The sequence below is a fragment of the Lontra canadensis genome, unplaced genomic scaffold (assembly GCF_010015895.1).
Source record: "Lontra canadensis isolate GAN:19392208 unplaced genomic scaffold, GSC_riverotter_1.0 scaffold60, whole genome shotgun sequence".
NCBI lineage: Eukaryota > Metazoa > Chordata > Mammalia > Carnivora > Mustelidae > Lontra > Lontra canadensis.
The window spans coordinates 11099248-11117129 of NW_022631054.1; the positions used below are offsets into that span (position 1 = coordinate 11099248).

Sequence of the window (17882 nt, forward strand, 5' to 3'; positions counted from 1 at the left end):
TGTGGGAACAGCTACCTGGTGGCCAGATGAGTTACAAAGGAACTATAGCAGCAAGGATGAAACTAGCTCTGGTGCAAAACTGTCTACATATCCCAGCATCAAAAGCTAAAATCCCATTAGGTAGTATTAAGGAGCACTGTTAGTTGTTTCTTTTTAAGGTGTGATAATGGCATTGAGGTATTTGATTAAAAGATAAAAAGACTTTATATTCTACAGATACATACACAGATATTTATAGATAATAACAATTGAAATAATTACATATGAAATTACATCATAATGACTTGCTTTAAAATAATCTGGCATGACAGTGGAGAGATGGGTGGTAGCACATATAAAACGAGACTGGCCATGAACTGATACTTGTCAAAGCTGTGTGGTGGATACAGGGGACTTCATGACTTTCTCTACTTTTGTATTTGTGTGAAGTGTGTTCTAGTAAGTGGTTAAAAAAATATTTCTACCACTACTGCATTCTCTCCCAACACACCACAGGGCCTACTTCACAGGGCTTTGTTTTCACTTGAGAAAAAACATGCCCTTAAAGGCCAAGAGTGAACTTCATTTTTGGAATACAGATAGCCCAGACTGGTGACTCGAAAACAGGTCCTGGAATTAATGTCTAATCTTGGTGCAAGTTTCCTTGCTATTTAAAAAAGCAAAGTCCCGGGGCGCCTGGGTGGCTCAGTGGGTTAAAGCCTCTGCCTTCGGCTCAGGTCATGATCCCAGGGTCCTGGGATCGAGCCCCGCATCGGGCCCTCTGCTTGGCAGGGGGCCTGCTTCCTCCTCTCTCTCTGCCTGCCTCTCTGCCTACTTGTGATCTATATCTGTCAAATAAATAAAAATAAAATCTTAAAAAAAAAAAAAAAAAGCAAAGTCCCGCAATTTACCCTGCAGCTTAGGCTGCAAATTTCCTGAGGGCAGGGCCCATGTCTGCTTATTTACCATTGATCCCGCAGCTGATCTAGAACAATGCCTGCCTCATCACAGATGTTTAATAAATATTTATTGATAAAACAATAAAACAGAATTGTAAGTCAGAGGGGATCAAGGCAACAGGGTGTCCTAGGGTGGGGAAATAGAGAAATAACAATCCCTAGAAAAGTTTTCCAGGAGTCCAAATGACTTCTTTTGCCATTGGTTCTACATGGGTCTTCCTGGGGGGGTTAGCAGGTGTAGTCAGGGGTTGAGGGTTAGGATGCTGTAAGAAATAGACTGGGGCATAGAGGAACACTGCACTCTGTGCAAAACACAGAGGAACACAGAGGAACACTTCTCCTATGGTAATATTCCTGTATATATCTAAGGCTATCAGCTGAGGCCATGCTAGCATTTAAACTCGGGTTCTCAGACTATCTTCCTCAGCTGATCTGAGGAACTTGCTGCTGTGACACCAGCCCACTTGCTTTTCAGTCTACCAGTGCTATTCAAGGTAGAAGCTTACCTAGCAGTCATCGGAGGGAGACTGGCTGCTCCTCTTCTTAACCATATAGTTACTGAATCTTTTCCTACCTGTTCTTCTGAGGACTCTTGTTGTGTTTACTATAAAAAATCCTTGAGATCAGCCTCAGAGGAGGTTTTTTCTTCTGGAAACCCAAGTCCTGTGATCTGTCAGACACAGTCTGTGTAAAGTATTTAAGGCCCACAATTCTGTTCTCAAAGCAAAATCAGAGAAAGTACCAAATCTGGTTTCTCTGCCATTCATTTAAAGTCCACTTGGTGAGGTGGGCTTTGCCAAAATGGGAAGAAAACTTTTTCCCCCTCCTCTTGGTAAGTCTCTGAACCTTTGCTAAGAGGGCCCACCTACAAGATAATCGCTAAGGGGAGGACTCCTGCTTGGAGACAAAACAGCACTAGAGCTAGGGAGCTCAACCCTGTGGAAGGAAGAAGAGCCTGGAAGAGCCTGTAAAAGAGGCATCATAGTTACTATTAGTTTTACAAAAATATTTTGTTGGGTTATTACACAAGCCCCAAAAATACAACAGGGGACTCTGTGATACAGACAAAGCAACAGTATGTTGGTAACACGATTTCATTTTTTAAATGAAGGCGAGGATCAGCTATTATTTATATAAACCAGCTATCTAACATGATCAAGGTTTAGAACTGTTAAATAAGAACATGATTAAGGTTTAGAACTATTAAATAAGAACCAAAGTAGTTAAAACTGTGAGTTTGAATCCACCCCCTCTTTCTTACTTATTTTCCATTAGGAAGTCCACAACGTATTTTTTCAAGCAGTAGAGATGGGCGTCCACAAGGCCTGTGTGGAAATGTATTCTAGGGTGCCTGCAAAAACAATCAGAGAGAAGGGGCTCACAATCAAGTAACATGGGTTCTATCCTATTTTTAGGTAGTAGGCATTAAAAGGTTTATAAGAGTCAAAGCCATGATCCCCAATGATCTCCTACTCTGGGGAGACAAAGATGGTGGATACCGGTACTGATTCTACCACAGAAAAGGTTTTCTTTTTATAGAAACCCTACCTCATACTTTATCAGGCCTTTAGGTGAACCATCAAATCACTGAGCAGTCATCTTCTTCTATCACAAACTTCTACTCACAATTTTTTTTTAAAATTTATTTACTTTAGAGACAAAGCGGGTCTAAGAGCCCAGGCTGGGGGGAAAAGTGGAACAGGAGAATCCTGAAGCAGATTCTGAGTACAGAGCGTTAACACAGGACTTGATCCCAGGACCCTGAGATTATGACCTGAGCCCAAATCAAGAGTAGGCTGCTTAATCCTCACAATTCTTACAACTAACATTTTCCTGCTTTTACTCTGTTACTTTTACTGCTTTTACTGTAACTTTTACTCTAACTGCTTTAACTGCTTTTACTCTAACTGCCCTACTTCCTGTAGGCCATATACTTCAGTCATGCTTTCCTCCAGGATTTGGCATGTATCACTCCATTTTCACAGAAGATGAAGTAAAATTCTGTGAACACTTACTAACTCCCTACTCTTACATATTCATCAGGATTTGTCCCAGATATAGTTCCTCCAGGAAACCTTCCCTGACAATCCAAGTTTACACTCCCACAGTGCTTGGTGCCCACCTCTATCAGATAAGTTATCATCCAGTAAGTAACAGCCTATTTACTTGGCTCTTTCTCCCCGCTAGACTGGGAATTCTCTGAGGGCAGAGATTTACCTTTATAGCCTTAGCACTTAGCATTATACCTGACACAGAGAATGTATTTAATAAATAGCTGTTGAATAAACAAACGAATGAATCCGGTCAAATTAAGGCCTCCTGCTCAGTTGCTATTTTATTTAAAGATTTTATTTATTTATTTGACAGAGATCACAAGTAGGCAGAGAGGCAGGCAGAGAGATAGAGATAGAGAGAGAGAGAGGAGGAAGCAGACTCCCTGCAGAGCAGAGAGCCCCATGCAGGGCTCGATCCCAACACCCTGGGATCATGACCTGAGCCAAAGGCAGAGGCTTTAACCCACTGAGCCACCCAGGCGCCCCTAGATTTTTTTTAAAAGATTTTATTTATTTGACAGAGACACATCGAGAGAGGGAACACAAACAGGAGGAATGGGATAGGGAGAAGCAGGCCTACCCCAATGTGAGGCTCAATCCCAGGACCCTGGGACCCAGAACTGGACCAGCCCAAGGCAGATGCTTAATGACTGAGCCACCCAGGAGAGCACGCCCCCCCCCCCCCATTTTTAGGTTCTTGAGTACCAAGAAGTTCTTGAGGAAAGAGAATTTTACAAATGTGAATGTGGTTACTTTGTGTTGCCAGGGTTTCACCTGAAGTCCACACCCTAGGGGTGCCTGGGTGGCTCTGTTGGTTAAAGTGTCTATTTTGGGCTCCCTGTCATGATCCCAGGGTCCTGGGATTGAGCCCTCCACTGGGCTCCTTGCTCAGTGGGAAGTCTGCTTCTCTCTCCTGCCCCCTCCTCTGCTCAAGCTCTTTCTCTCTCTCGAATAAATAAATAAAACCTTAAAAAAAAAAATGAAGTCCACACCCTGATAATCCTTTCCCACTTGATCTAGCCAATTTATTTTTTATTTTTATTTGTTCTAAACATTTTGTTTATTTATCTGACAGACAGAGATCACAAGTAGGCAGAGAGGCAGGCAGAGAAAGAGGGGGAAGCAGGCTCCCTGCTGAGGAGAGAGCCTGATGTGGGGCTCGATCTTAGGACCCTGAGATCATCCTAAGATCATGACCGAGCCAAAAGCAAAGGCTTAACCCACTGCTACGCAGGTGCCCCTTATCTAGCCAATTTAGAAAGTTAAACTCTCCTGTTTTGTCCCTTGGTTTACTAAGTCCTTGAATCATTCAACACACTCTACCTATATTATTTAATCCTCATAACTATGTCACAAGGTAGATATTTTATCTTATTTTTATAGCTGAGATCAACTTTTATTATACACATAGAAAAGGAGTAACTTCAGAGTTTTAATAAATAGGGCGGCTCAGTTGGTTAAGTGTGTGCCTCCTGGCTGAGGTAGTGATCTTGGCCTCAGGCTGGGGCCTGCTCAGCGGGGAGTCTGCTCGCCCTTTACCCCTCCCCCTGCTCTGACCTCTCTCCCTCTCAAACATACGAAATTTTAGAAAAAAGAAAAAAAGTTTTATTAGGGATGTCTGGGTGTTTCAGTCAGTTAAGTGGCTGATTCGGCTCCAGGCATGATCCCAGGGTTTTGGGATTAAGTCCTACACTGGGGCTCCTTGCTCCTCAGGGAGTCTGCTTTCCCCTCTCTCTGCCTGCCTCTCTGCCTACTTGTGATCTCTGTCTGTCAAATAAATAAAATCTTAAAAAAAAAAGTTTGAATAATCATCTTCTAAACTGTTATCAATCTCTAGCATATATGGTAGTAACATTCATACAGCACCTTATAATTTACAAATGTTTTTCAGCTTTTTACTCTCATCCCTTAAAGGAGGTAAAACAACAAAAAATCTCCCATTCTGAAGAAACATTCCAAAAATTTAGCTGGTATATTCACGCTAGAGATTTAGCTACAAATGTGGAATATAATGAAGGAACAGAGATGGCAGATTCAGAGATTTTTTCTTTTCTTTCAGATTAAATTTATAGTGAATGTAAACCTTGGGACTGGAGACTAATGGCATTTAAATTGTCAAAAAGGTGGTTTCCTTACTTTATTTTATAGTCTTGAATGACAACAGAAATAAGGACTGATTTTTTAAAATTAAATTTTATTTTATTTATTTATTTTTAAAGATTTTATTTATTTATTTGACAGAGAGAAATCACAAGTAAGCAGAGAGGCAGGCAGAGAGAGAGAGAGAGGAGGAAGCAGGCTCCCCACTGAGCAGAGAACCCGATGTGGGGCTCGAGCCCAGGACCCTGAGATCATGATCTGAGCCAAAGGCAGAGGCTTTAACCCACTGAGCCACCCAGGCACCCCAAATTTTATTTTTTAAAAAGATTTTTATTTATTTGAGAGAGCACAAGCAGTGGGAGAGGCAGAGGAAGAGGGAGAAGCGTGACTGCTCCGCTGAGCAGGGAGGCCGATGAGGGTGGGGCTTGATCCCAGGACTGCAGGATCAAGACCATGATAGATCACGACCTGAGCCCAAGGCAGACTGCAGACCAGACTGAGCCACCCAGGTGCCCCAAAACAAAACAAATAAACAAAGCCAAAAACCTCAAAGAGGGACCAGTAAAATCTGGGTAATAGACTGACTACTCCAGTCCAGGAAGATCCTTTGAATTTGTATATCATAAAGTTAAAAAAAAAAATAAATGGAAATGAATAAGACATTTAGAAATAGTTGTAATTTTATGTTTAAAAATTTTTTTTTTTTTTAAAGCAGCAGGCAGAGGGAGAAGCAGGCTCCCCACTAAGCAAGGAGCCAGACGCAGAACTGATCCGAGGACCCTGGGATCATGACCTGAGCTGAAGGCAGATGCTTAACCCACTGAGCCACCCAGGCATCCCAAAGATTTACTTTATTTTTTATTTTTCGATTTACTTATTTATTTAGAGAGAGAGCGAGCATGCAAGCGAGGGGAGAGGCAGAGGGAGAGAGTGAATCTAAAGCAGATTCCCCGCTGAGTGTGGAGTCAGACACAGGGGCTAGATCTCAGGACCCTGAAACCATGACCTGAGCCAAAATCAAGAGTTGACACCTGGGACGCCTGGGTGGCTCAGCACAGGGTTCCTTGCTCAGTGGGGAGCCTGTTTCTCCCTCTGCCTGCCACTTCCCCTGCTTGTGCTCTCTTTCTCTGTCTGTAACAAAATATTAAAAAAAAAAAAAAAGAAGAGTTGACACTTAACCAACTCAACCCCCCACATGCCCCCCAGAAGCACAATTTTTTGAAGTTTTTTATTTTAATTCCAGTATAGTTAACATACAGTGTTATATAATTTTCAGGTGTACAATACAGTGATTCAACAATTCTATCCATTACTCAGTGCTTCTCATAAGTGTGCTCTTTAATCGCCATCACCCTTTTCACCCATCCCCCCCTCCAACTCCCCTCTGGTAACCATGTTTGTTTACTGAAGTGTAATTTATACACCATAAAATTCATGTGTTTTAGGTGTACAATTGAATTGTTTTTAGAAAATCTGTATAGCGATACAACTACCACCACAATCCAGTTACAGAACATTTCTATCATTCAAATAAAATCTTACATGACAATACAACCAATCAATTCCCCTTTCTCACCCTCAGTTTCAGACAATCACCAATCTGCCTTTTGTCTCTACAGACCTGCCTTCTCTCTTTTTGATTATAGCCATTCTAGTGGGTGTGAAGTGGTATTTCACTACAGTTTAAATCTGCATTTCTCTAGTGACTAATGACATTGAGAACTGTTTCGTGTGCTTATTAGCCGTTTGTACATATTTATTTATTTATAAAAATATTTTATTTATTTATTTGTCAGAGAGAGAGAGCACAAGCAGGGAGAGCCGCAGGCAAAGCAGGCAGAAGGAGAAGCAGACTCTCGTACCGAACAAGGACTCAATCCCAGGACCCCGGGATCATGACCTGAGCAGAATGCAGACACTTGACTTGACTAAGCCACCCTGTACATCTTGTTTTAAAAAGATTGATTGAACAAGCACACTTAACATTCCTCAGCAGCAGGGGTTGGGGGGTGAGGGTCAGACGGTGAGGGAGAGAGAAAATCTTAAGCCGGCTCCATGGCAAGCACAAGCCTGACGTGGGGACAGATCTCATGATCCTGAAATCACAACCTGAGCCAAAATCAAGAGTCAGAGGCTTAACCGACTGGGCCCCCATGTGCCCCTAGGCTGGTTATCTTTGCTATAAACATAATTATTTAAAAGTTCCTTTTTGGGAAGCCTGGTGGCTCAGTCGGTTAAGCCTCTGCCTTCAAGCCAAAGACAGAGGCTTAACTGACTGAACTACCAGGTGCTCCTGCAGCAGTCTTCTCTTATTATCCCAGATTTTGTATAATGAAAATCTCTGTCACCAAATCAAGTATGGTACTTCATGACTATAAGAATGATAATCACTAGCATAAGGATGGGAGAGAAGAATTAAATGCCCTAATGGGATTCTTTTATCTTTGTAATGTTTTCTTGCATGACATCAATAATTTTATCTGCTTGATTCTGAAAATGCTTAATTTCATCATTTCTAGGTGCAAATCTTGGTCCAGATGATCCCCTGAGAAAAAAGTCCTCTTCTTCATCTGAATCATCTTCCAAACGATTTCTCTTTTCACTGTGCACAGAACCAGTGACATCAATATCATTTAGGTGGTGCTTGAAATTGGGAGGCATACTTTTACTCGACAAGTACTCTTCTGTCTCCGGGCAGAGTAAGTATTCACCACCTGGTCCTCTGGGGAGCTCTGGGCAGTTCTTCAGGGTGGGCAGAGGAAGGAGTGGGAAGGGCAGGAAGAAAGCAAGGAAGGGAGACAGTGGGAGCAGACCTGGTGCCCACTCCACAGCAGCTATGTGCCTAATCATTACAGTTTAAAAGAAACCAGAGACCAAGGTTGCTCAGAAATAGCTATCTATAACTCTACCTATAATTCTAATGAGACAGATTTTGGGGCAAGCACCTATTGGATGGGTACCTGGTAGCTATTTTATAGGAAGGCACTTACTTGCCAGACCACCCCAAATGCCTGATCTTGGTGGCACTGTAAGTGGTCATCATGTGTGCACAGGGAGTTCCAAACCAAAGGTCTGCCTGCAGCAGAGTGGCTATGGCACCGTTGGGGCTCAGGCCCCAACCAGGAAAAGCAGTTGTGTTGATGTTAAAGCCCTAGACTCGAAGTAGCAGCAGACAGAGACTTCCAGAGCTGGAAGAGTTCTTTAGAGTTCTAAGGGCTGCTCCTCATTGTATGGACAGAAAAACAAAAGGAAATTATTTTGTTAAAAGCAATCCATTCACTACTCTAGGTGACGGTCTCTAGCCTACATTCACTGAATACCTACCGTGTGCCAAACATTTGGGATACAGCAGTGAATAAAATGGACATGAAAGCTGCATGAAGTGTACGGTGTAATTATGCTAAGTGTACAACAAATGCATGGCAAGCACAGAATGCAACAGAAGCCTGTAATAAGGGACCTTGCCCGGGCTGGGAAATGATGTAAACTTAAGCTTTAAGCTCAGATGTGAAGGACGAACAGGAGTTAGCCAGGAGAAAGGGGTGCAGAAACTGAGATGGGAACTCTGTCAGAGAAAACAGTAGGGGCCAAGACTTGAGGCAGACTGGTGAGTGTGAGGAACTAAAGGTACTCCGTACTGATAAAGCACACATAACAGGATGGGGAGAGGCACAAGAAGCGGCTACGGAGGTGTGAGCCACATTAAGGATTTTGATCTTTATTCTAAAGGAAGGAGTCTCAGGTGCCTGACTGGCTCAGTCGGTAGAGCATGTGAATACTGATTTTGTGGTTTTCAGTTCAAGGCCCCCACTGGGCACAGCACTTACTTAAAAATAAATATATAAAGGAAGCAGGTTTCAGGCTACATGTACAGATAAAGGCAGAGGTATATAACACAGAATCATCTCCTATGTGTCTAGCATATGCAGTATCTTGAGACTATGGACAATTTATATTCTGTAATCAAACCACTGACTTAATAGTGAACTTAATCAAAGTTAAAAGGTAGCTTGGTGGAGTGCTGGGCTGAAAGGGTTCCAGCTTTCATTTTGCTACTACAAAGGGCACAATCCTTCTTCATGCCAGTCTCCTTGTTAGGAAACAAAGCATTGGTTCCAAAGTTTTGTAGAGGTGTGTCAGGAAACTATGGAAACCTGAGTCAGAATAACCCCATGTTCTACATTTTATGTCTTAGGGTTCTACATAAGATTTCTCTTAAAGACAAAGTTTCACTGCCTCAAAAGAACGTTGGAGAACAACTGCAATTTTTAATCTTAGATAATATATTCATGAATTTTATTCAACAAACATGGAGATCGATCATTATTACCTACCCACTACAGAATTATTAGAATGACTAGAAATTACTCAAAGTACACTGCACGGTCCTTGTCAGACATTAGGCACTCGTTAATTGACAACTATTGTTGTTAATATCATGGGCCAAGTACTGTGCTTGGTAAACAGGGACATAGAGTTGAAACAAACAGATGTCGCCCTTAGGAGCTCACAATCTAGTAGGAAAGACTACATGTTAAAAAACATTTCCTAGTATAATGTGGTCTATGTAATAATGTAGGGAGCTGGTACAGCAGAGGATGCAATAAGCTAAGACAACAGAACATGATAAGGTTTCACAGAGATGGAGGAAGCTGGAGGTTGGCTCTGAAAGATGAGGAGAAACTTACTGGGCAGGCAAAGTAGGAAAAAGATATTTTAATTGAAGGACTAGTGCCAACAAATGCAAAGAGGTATGAAAAAAAATTCCAGGATGCAATGATAAAGGCTCAGGCTGGAGAGACAGCCAGAGGTCTGATCCTGAAAGCCTTCTATGATGCTTTTGTGTCGTATGAAAGCATGTGGATTGGGGCGCCTGGGTAGCTCAGTCGGTTAAGCATCTGACTCTTGATTTCAGTTCAGGTCCTGACCTCAGAATCGTGAGTTCAAGCCCCATGTTTAAAAAAGAAAAAGCATTTGGATTTTCTTTCTTTCTTTTTTCTTCTTTCTTTCTTTCTTTCTTTTAAAAAAGATTTTATTTATCTATTTGACAGACAGAGAGAGAGCATGAGGGGGGAGAAGGTCAGAGGGAGAAGCAGACTCATTGCTGAGCAGGGAGCCTGATGCAGGACTTGATCCCGGGACTCCGGGACCATGACCTGAGCCGAAGGCAATTGCTTAACCAACTGAGCCACCCAGACACCCTGGTTTTATTTCTTAGGTGATAGAAAACTACGGAAAGTTACGGTTTTATGGAAATACATACATGCAGTATATTGGCTTTGTCTGTATTACCTAAGCTGGGCTGGAATTAGATTACGCAAAATTCTCTTCTCTGAGTGGTTCTCAGGTAGTGAATGCCACTAAGATATTTTATGTGACCTTTCAAAGGCAGAAGGAAAGCTACAGGCACATTTGTAATGTTCTAAAGGTCAATGGATGCTGCCACATACTGTGGCAACTTGTTTGTGACGTCACGGATATGCCAGCACACCTAGCAGGTACGGAACAATATCCAGAATTACAGATCCTCCAGAACCTGTCAGATATCTTCCTTCAGCTTCTCTTGAGTCCTGAGCCAAGTACTGTGTAGTTGTGTGGTGAAGGAAGCCAGCTTTCCCCGCAGGTCACCCACAGCAATGAGGCTGAAGGTGGTGAGAGATAGATGCGGGTTCCAGTCTCCTTGCAGGTCCCTGTTTGCTCTTGCTCTTGCACACATCCAGCTCTCCCTTCTGACTGTGTCTGGCTGACTCACAGCAATGTTACTCTGAACACTAGGCACAGAAGCAATAGCATACATACACTGCTCTACCAGATTCCACAATTAAATAATAAATCCTCATTCTATATCTCTCATGGGAGTTCTGATTCTCTGACTGATATAAAAATTGCTACCAGAACTAGTCCTGGAGAGGGGTGCCTGGCTGGCTAAGGTGGTAGAACATGCGACTCTTGGTCTCAGGGTTGAGAGTTTGAGCCCCACACTAGGCACGGACCCCAGTTAAAAAAATAAATATCAAAAAGAAGTGGTCCTGGAAGAACAGAACATTAAGGATGGGTTTGTGAATTGATTCTGTATTACCTACAATTAGTTCTCTAATTTGGTTAGGTTTATTTTATTTATTTATTTGTGTGTGTGAGAGAGAGAGGGGGAGAGACAGCATGTGTGAGCACAAGCAGGGGGGAGCAGTAGGCAGAAGGAGAAGCAGGCGCTCTGCTGAGCAAGGAGCCCCATGTGGGACTTGATCCCAGGACCCTGGGGTCATGACCTGAGCTGAAGGCAGACACTTAATCAACTAAGCCACCCAGGCATCTCATTTTAACTTATTTTTTATTTATTAAGTAGTCTCAACCCCCAAAATGGGGCTCAAACTCATGACTCTGAGATCAGGAGTCACATGCTCTACTGAATGAGCCAGACAGGCACACTGATTAGGGTTAAAGGTCTTTCAATTAACTGATTGGATGACTCCTACCCAGATTAATCAGAATAGTCTCCCTCACTTAAAATCAAGAGATTTTAACTTATGACTTATAAAAATAACTATCACATAGACCAATGTCTAACGTTAACAGAGGAGTCATCAAAGCCTTCCTAGACAGGATCACAAGGCCACCTACCCTCCCTGTCATCCCAGCCCAGAATGCTGGAACCTGGTGAGGTCTGGAGTGTGACCCTTCCCAAGATGTGCTCTAGACAGCAAACTGCACAGCCCCACTGACAAAGGGCTCCTACTTAAAGACAAGCCTGGGAAAGAGAGCTGTCTCTCCAGTTATTCTACGCTGCCTGATCCATTATGTCTGAAGAATTTAATAAACAAAGATTTAAACCCTCTACAGAAACTGGGTAAAAGCTGACATATTAATTTGCACTCCACTCAGTCCCCCTGACCTGGCTAATATGACCTTTTGGCAGGTCTGTCTTGCAGTCCTCAGTTCTTCCAGGACACAAAGCGGTATTCCTACTGGCTTCAGATCCAGTTTCAAGCTGGTTATGTACATGGCCAGAGGCAAGAGACCAGTTAAGGATCATTCGGCGGTTCATTTCTCGAAGCTTGGTTCCAGCTTTTGCATGACTAGAGTTATAACAAATTCAAAAGTTATTACAAGCCAGCCTGCTCAGGCACTCCCCACCCTTTTAGGTTCAATAGTTAAGTAAAAAAATTATGACAGATATGCGCTAGGCACAGAACCGTATTAGGTCTACAATACTGAATGAAACATAGACCTCATCTAGTAATCAGGGGCACCTGGGTGGTTCAGTCAGTTGGACATCTACCTTTGGCTTGGGTCATGATCCCAGGGTTCTGGGATTGAGCCCCACATCGGGCTCCCTGCTTGGCGGAAAGTCTGCTTCTCCCTCAGCCTGCCACTACCCCTGCTTGTTTTTTCTCTCTGTCAAGTAAGTAAGTAAAATCTTTAAAAAAATTAGTAATCTAGTAATCACTACTTTTTGTAAACTTTTAAAGACTTCCCTTTGCCTCTTTAAACACTTTCACGTTATAGTCTATGCTTCAGAGAAACTAAGTGACCTCTTTATTTTGCTTTCCTTTCTCTGCGCCTTTGCTCATGTAGTTCCTTTTGGAGTGGCTGCCTCTACCTATGTACACCTACTACTCCTAAAATATATAAATCCTTAAAGCTCCAGCCTCAAATGTCATTTTCTTCTTAAAATTTTTCCTGATTCTCCTAATCTAGTGAGTTTTTTTTTTCCTAAATACAAAATTTCATCAGAAAAATCTCTGACAATACTAATGTTTCTATATGGTGTGTAACTATCACCTCTTTCAGGGAGGAGGATTTGAGACTAGATCATATGAGCATAATGTCCAGAACAGTGCCTCATAAGGCAGGCATGAAATAATACTTATTGAATGTCCTAAAAAAGTATACATTCTGATGAGTCTACAGACTCAAACAAATGTTGGGAGACTTCAGGAAAGCCCTGATGAGTTTGGGTGTACTTCAGAATATACCCAATAGGTCCAGGGGAGCTGGCGAGCTTAGGTGCATAACAGGGAATGGGAAGACAGGGGCAAAAATGGGATGGACTACTGAGTAAGACAGCTAGTCCCACTAGCTGACAGGGTAGGCCTCTGACAGACAGGGTAGCAGCTGAGGATCTCCTTCTCTCAACCTAGCTCTCACAGAGCAGCTACAGAGAGACAGACTGGATGGACCCTTAAAGGCTGCCTTACATGAAAAATTGCTTGTATTAACTTTAAAGCATCTCAGTTTTTCCAAAATTAAAATATCCTTTTTCCAAACTTCCCTTCTCCTCCCTTCAGTCCTTTCTCTCTCTTATCTTTCACAGTCAAATTTTTTTTTTAATTTATTTATTTGACAGACAGTGATCACAAGTAGTCAGAGAGGCAGGCAGAGAGACAGAGGAGGAAGCAGGCTGCCCGCTGAGCAGAGAGCCTCATGACCTTGAGACCAGGACCTTGAGACCATGACCTGGGCCAAAGGTAGAGGCTTCAACCCACTGGACCACCCAGGCGCCCCATCACAGCCAAATTTCTCAAAAGCATTGTTCAATGTGCTATTACCATTTCATCATCTTCCACTCTACCCACTTCAATAACGTTACTAATGGCTTCAATTTTAGTAAAACCCAGTGATCTCTCTTATTACCTTTAAGTTATTATCTCACTCTGAATACTAGACACAGAAGCAATAGCACGCATTCATTGCTCTACCAGTTTCCACAATTAAATAATAAGTCCTTATTCTATGTATCAACACTACTGCTACATTTTCCCTCTGGCTCCTGTAATGTTACTCTCTTGGGTTTTCCTTTTCTTTTCCTCTCTCTGCTCTAAGTTTCCTTTGGAAGCTCATGATCTTCTCTCTAGCTGGCCTAAGCTTGTTCCTAATTCTCTTTTCTCTTCCTATGTGATTTCATCTTTGTCTCTGTCATCAGTCACCACCGATACATCAATGACTAAAACTTTTTATGTTAGGCGTAGTCCTATCCTCTGAATATATAAAACTTCTTACTGATACATTTTCCTGAATATCTTAAAAGCACCTCAAATTCAGTATAACCCGAACTGAACTTTGGCTCTCACCTCTACAAACTGAGTGCTCCCATCTCGTTATCTATCCTGTAGCTCAAACCAGAAATGTGTCATTCCTGACACTTTTCTGCATCTTGGCCCCAAGGTTCAATCACACACAAACACCAAGTCCTCAGTTTTTACCTGCTAAATCCTTCTCTAATTTATCCACTTTTCTCCATTTCCACCATCAATACCCTAGTTCAAACTACCATTATTTCTCACCTGGATTACTACAATACCCTCCCTTATCTGGTCTCTCTATATTCTCTTACCAAATGCCAATCCATTCTTCACACTACATCCAAAGTTATCTTTTCAAAAGGCAAATCTGATCATGTCATTCTCCTACTTAAAACCTTTTTGTAGTTAGGACTATAGTAGATCATTTTCAAAAATGGTCATAATTATTCCCTTCCCTATACTCACATCCCTTTGTAAAGTGACTGCAGCAACTCCCATCAAGAGGGAGAGTTTACTTTCCCATCCCATGAATCCAGGCTGGACTTGTGACTGCTTTGGTCAAAACAATGTGTTAGGAATGATGCTGTTTCAGCCCTTTCTCCCATACACAAAATTAAAGGGTCTCACTCAATTCTGCCCATAAAAATTCCATGTCAAAACACCTTCAGGAGGAGGAGTCAAGATGGCGGAGAAGTAGCAGGCTGAGACTACTTCAGGTTGCGGGAGATCAGCTAGATAGCTTATCTAAAGATTGCAAACACCTACAAATCCAATGGGAGATCGAAGAGAAGAAGAACAGCAATTCTAGAAACAGAAAATCAACCACTTTCTGAAAGGCAGGAATGGCAGAGAACTGAATCCAAAGCGACGGGAAGATAGACCGTGGGGGGAGGGGCCGGCTCCCGGCAAGCGGCGGAGCAACGGAGCACAAAATCAGGACTTTTAAAAGTCTGTTCCGCTGAGGGACATCGCTCCAGAGGCTTAACCGGGGTGAAGCCCACGCGGGGCCAGTGTGGCCTCAGGTCCCGCAGGGTCACAGAAGGATTGGGGTGTCTGAGTGTCGCAGAGCTTGCAGGTATTAGAACAGGGAAGCCGGCTACAGAGACAGAGCCGAGGAGTGACTCTCAGCTCGGGGTTACCTTGAACTGGTCGCAGGCTCGGTCAGCTCGGAGCGCGGCCAGAGGCCAGGGTGACGGGAGTAATTGGGCGCTGTTCTCTGAGGGCGCACTGAGGAGTGGGGCCCCGGGCACTCGGCTCCTCCGGGCCGGAGACTGGGAGGCCGCCATCTTCATTCCCATCCTCCGGACTCTACGGAAAGCCTCAGGGAACAAAAGCTCCCGAAAGCAAACCAGAGCGGATTACTCAGCCCAGCCCCTGGTAAGGGCGGTGCAACTCCGCCTGGGGCAAAGACACTTGAGAATCACTACAACAGGCCCCTCCCCCAGAAGATCAACAAGAAACCCAGCCAGGACCAAGTTCACTTACGAGGAGTGCAGTTTCAATACCAAGGAGAGCAGCGGAATTCCAGAGGAGGAGAAAGCAAAGCACGGAACTCATGGCTTTCCCCCATGATTCTTTAGCCTTGCAGTTAATTTAATTTTTTTTTTCTTTTTCAATTTTTTTTCTCTTCTTCTGCTAAATTTTTTTAACTTTTACCCTTTTCTTTTTTTTTAACGTTTTAACTAGTTTATCCAATATATATACATTTTTTTCCTTTTTATATTTTTTCATTATTGGTTTTCCTTTTTTTATTTGTTTCTTTTTTTTTTTTTTTTCCTTTCTGAACCTCTTTTTATCCCCTCACCCCCCCCTCACGATTTGGGATCTCGTCTGATTTGGCTAAAGCATATTTTCCTGGGGTTGTTGCCACCCTTTTAGTATTTTACTTGTTCCTTCATATACTCTTATCTGGACAAAATGACAAGGCGGAAAAACTCACCACAAAAAAAAAGAACAAGAGGGGCGCCTGGGTGGCTCAGTGGGTTAAAGCCTCTGCCTTGGGCTCAGGTCATGATCCCGGGGTCCTGGGATCGAGCCCCACATCGGGCTCTCTGATCAACAGGGAGCCTGCTTCCTCCTCTCTCTCTGCCTGCTTCTCTGTCTACTTGTGATCTCCGTCTGTCAAATAAAAAAAAAAAAATCTTAAAAAAAAAAAGAACAAGAGGCAGTACCAAAGGCTAGGGACCTAATCAATACAGACATTGGTGATATGTCAGATCTAGAGTTCAGAATGACGATTCTCAAGGTTCTAGCTGGGCTCGAAAAAGGCATGGAAGGTATTAGAGAAACCCTCCCGGGTGATATAAAAGCCCTTTCTGGAGAAATAAAAGAACTAAAATCTAATCAAGTTGAAATAAAAAAAGCTATTAATGAGGTGCAATAAAAAATGGAGGCTCTCACTGCTAGGATAAATGAGGCAGAAGAAAGAATTAGTGATACAGAAGACCAAATGACAGAGAATAAAGAAGCTGAGCAAAAGAGGGACAAACAGCTACTGGACCACGAGGGCAGAATTCGAGAGATAAGTGACACCATAAGACGAAACAACATTAGAATAATTGGGATTCCAGAAGAAGAAGAAAGAGAGAGGGGAGCAGAAGGTATATTGGAGAGAATTATTGGAGAGAATTTCCCCAATATGGCAAAGGAAACAAGCATCAAAATCCAGGAGGTTCAGAGAACCCCCCTCAAAATCAATAAGAATAGGTCCACACCCCGTCACCTAATAGTAAAATTTACAAGTCTTAGTGACAAAGAGCAAATCCTGAAAGCAGCCCGGGAGAAGAAGTCTGTAACATACAATGGTAAAAATATTAGATTGGCAGCAGACTTATCCACAGAGACCTGGCAGGCCAGAAAGAGCTGGCATGATATATTCAGAGTACTAAACGAGAAAAACATGCAGCCAAGAATACTATATCCAGCTAGACTATCACTGAAAATAGAAGGAGAGATTAAAAGCTTCCAGGACAAACAAAAACTGAAAGAATTTGCAAACACCAAGCCAGCTCTACAGGAAATATTGAAAGGGGTCCTCTAAGCAAAGAGAGAGCCTAAAAGTAGTAGATCAGAAAGGAACAGAAACAATATATAATAACAGTCACCTTACAGGCAATACAATGGCACTAAATTCATATCTCTCAATAGTTACCCTGAATGTGAATGGGCTAAATGCCCCAATCAAAAGACACAGGGTATCAGAATGGATAAAAAAACAAAACCTATCTATATGTTGCCTACAAGAAACTCATTTTAAACCCGAAGACACCTCCAGATTTAAAGTGAGGGGGTGGAAAAGAATTTACCATGCTAATGGACATCAGAAGAAAGCAGGAGTGGCAATCCTTGTATCAGATCAATTAGATTTTAAGCCAAAGACTATAATAAGAGATGAGGAAGGACACTATATCATACTCAAAGGATCTGTCCAACAAGAAGATCTAACAATTGTAAATATCTATGCCCCTAACGTGGGAGCAGCCAACTATATAAACCAATTAATAACAAAATCAAAGAAACACATCGACAATAATACAATAATAGTAGGGGACTTTAACACTCCCCTCACTGAAATGGACAGATCATCCAAGCAAAAGATCAACAAGGAAATAAAGGCCTTAAATGACACACTGGACCAGATGGATATCACAGATATATTCAGAACATTTCATCCCAAAGCAACAGAATACACATTCTTCTCTAGTGCCCATGGAACATTCTCCAGAATAGATCACATCCTTGGTCCTAAATCAGGTGTCAACCAGTATCAA

At 42.5% G+C, this 17882-nt stretch overlaps 1 protein-coding gene across 4 annotated transcripts in view; it reads right to left on the bottom strand.

The window, feature by feature from the left end:
* Positions 1-17882, bottom strand: part of EIF2B3 (eukaryotic translation initiation factor 2B subunit gamma) — a 135100-nt gene that overhangs the window by 43332 nt on the left and 73886 nt on the right. For all 4 annotated transcript variants that reach the window (XM_032877608.1, XM_032877609.1, XM_032877611.1 and 1 more), the window contains one exon: positions 2200-2289. In XM_032877608.1, the coding sequence (XP_032733499.1) occupies positions 2200-2289 (90 nt within the window). The remainder of the gene's footprint in view (positions 1-2199; positions 2290-17882) is intronic.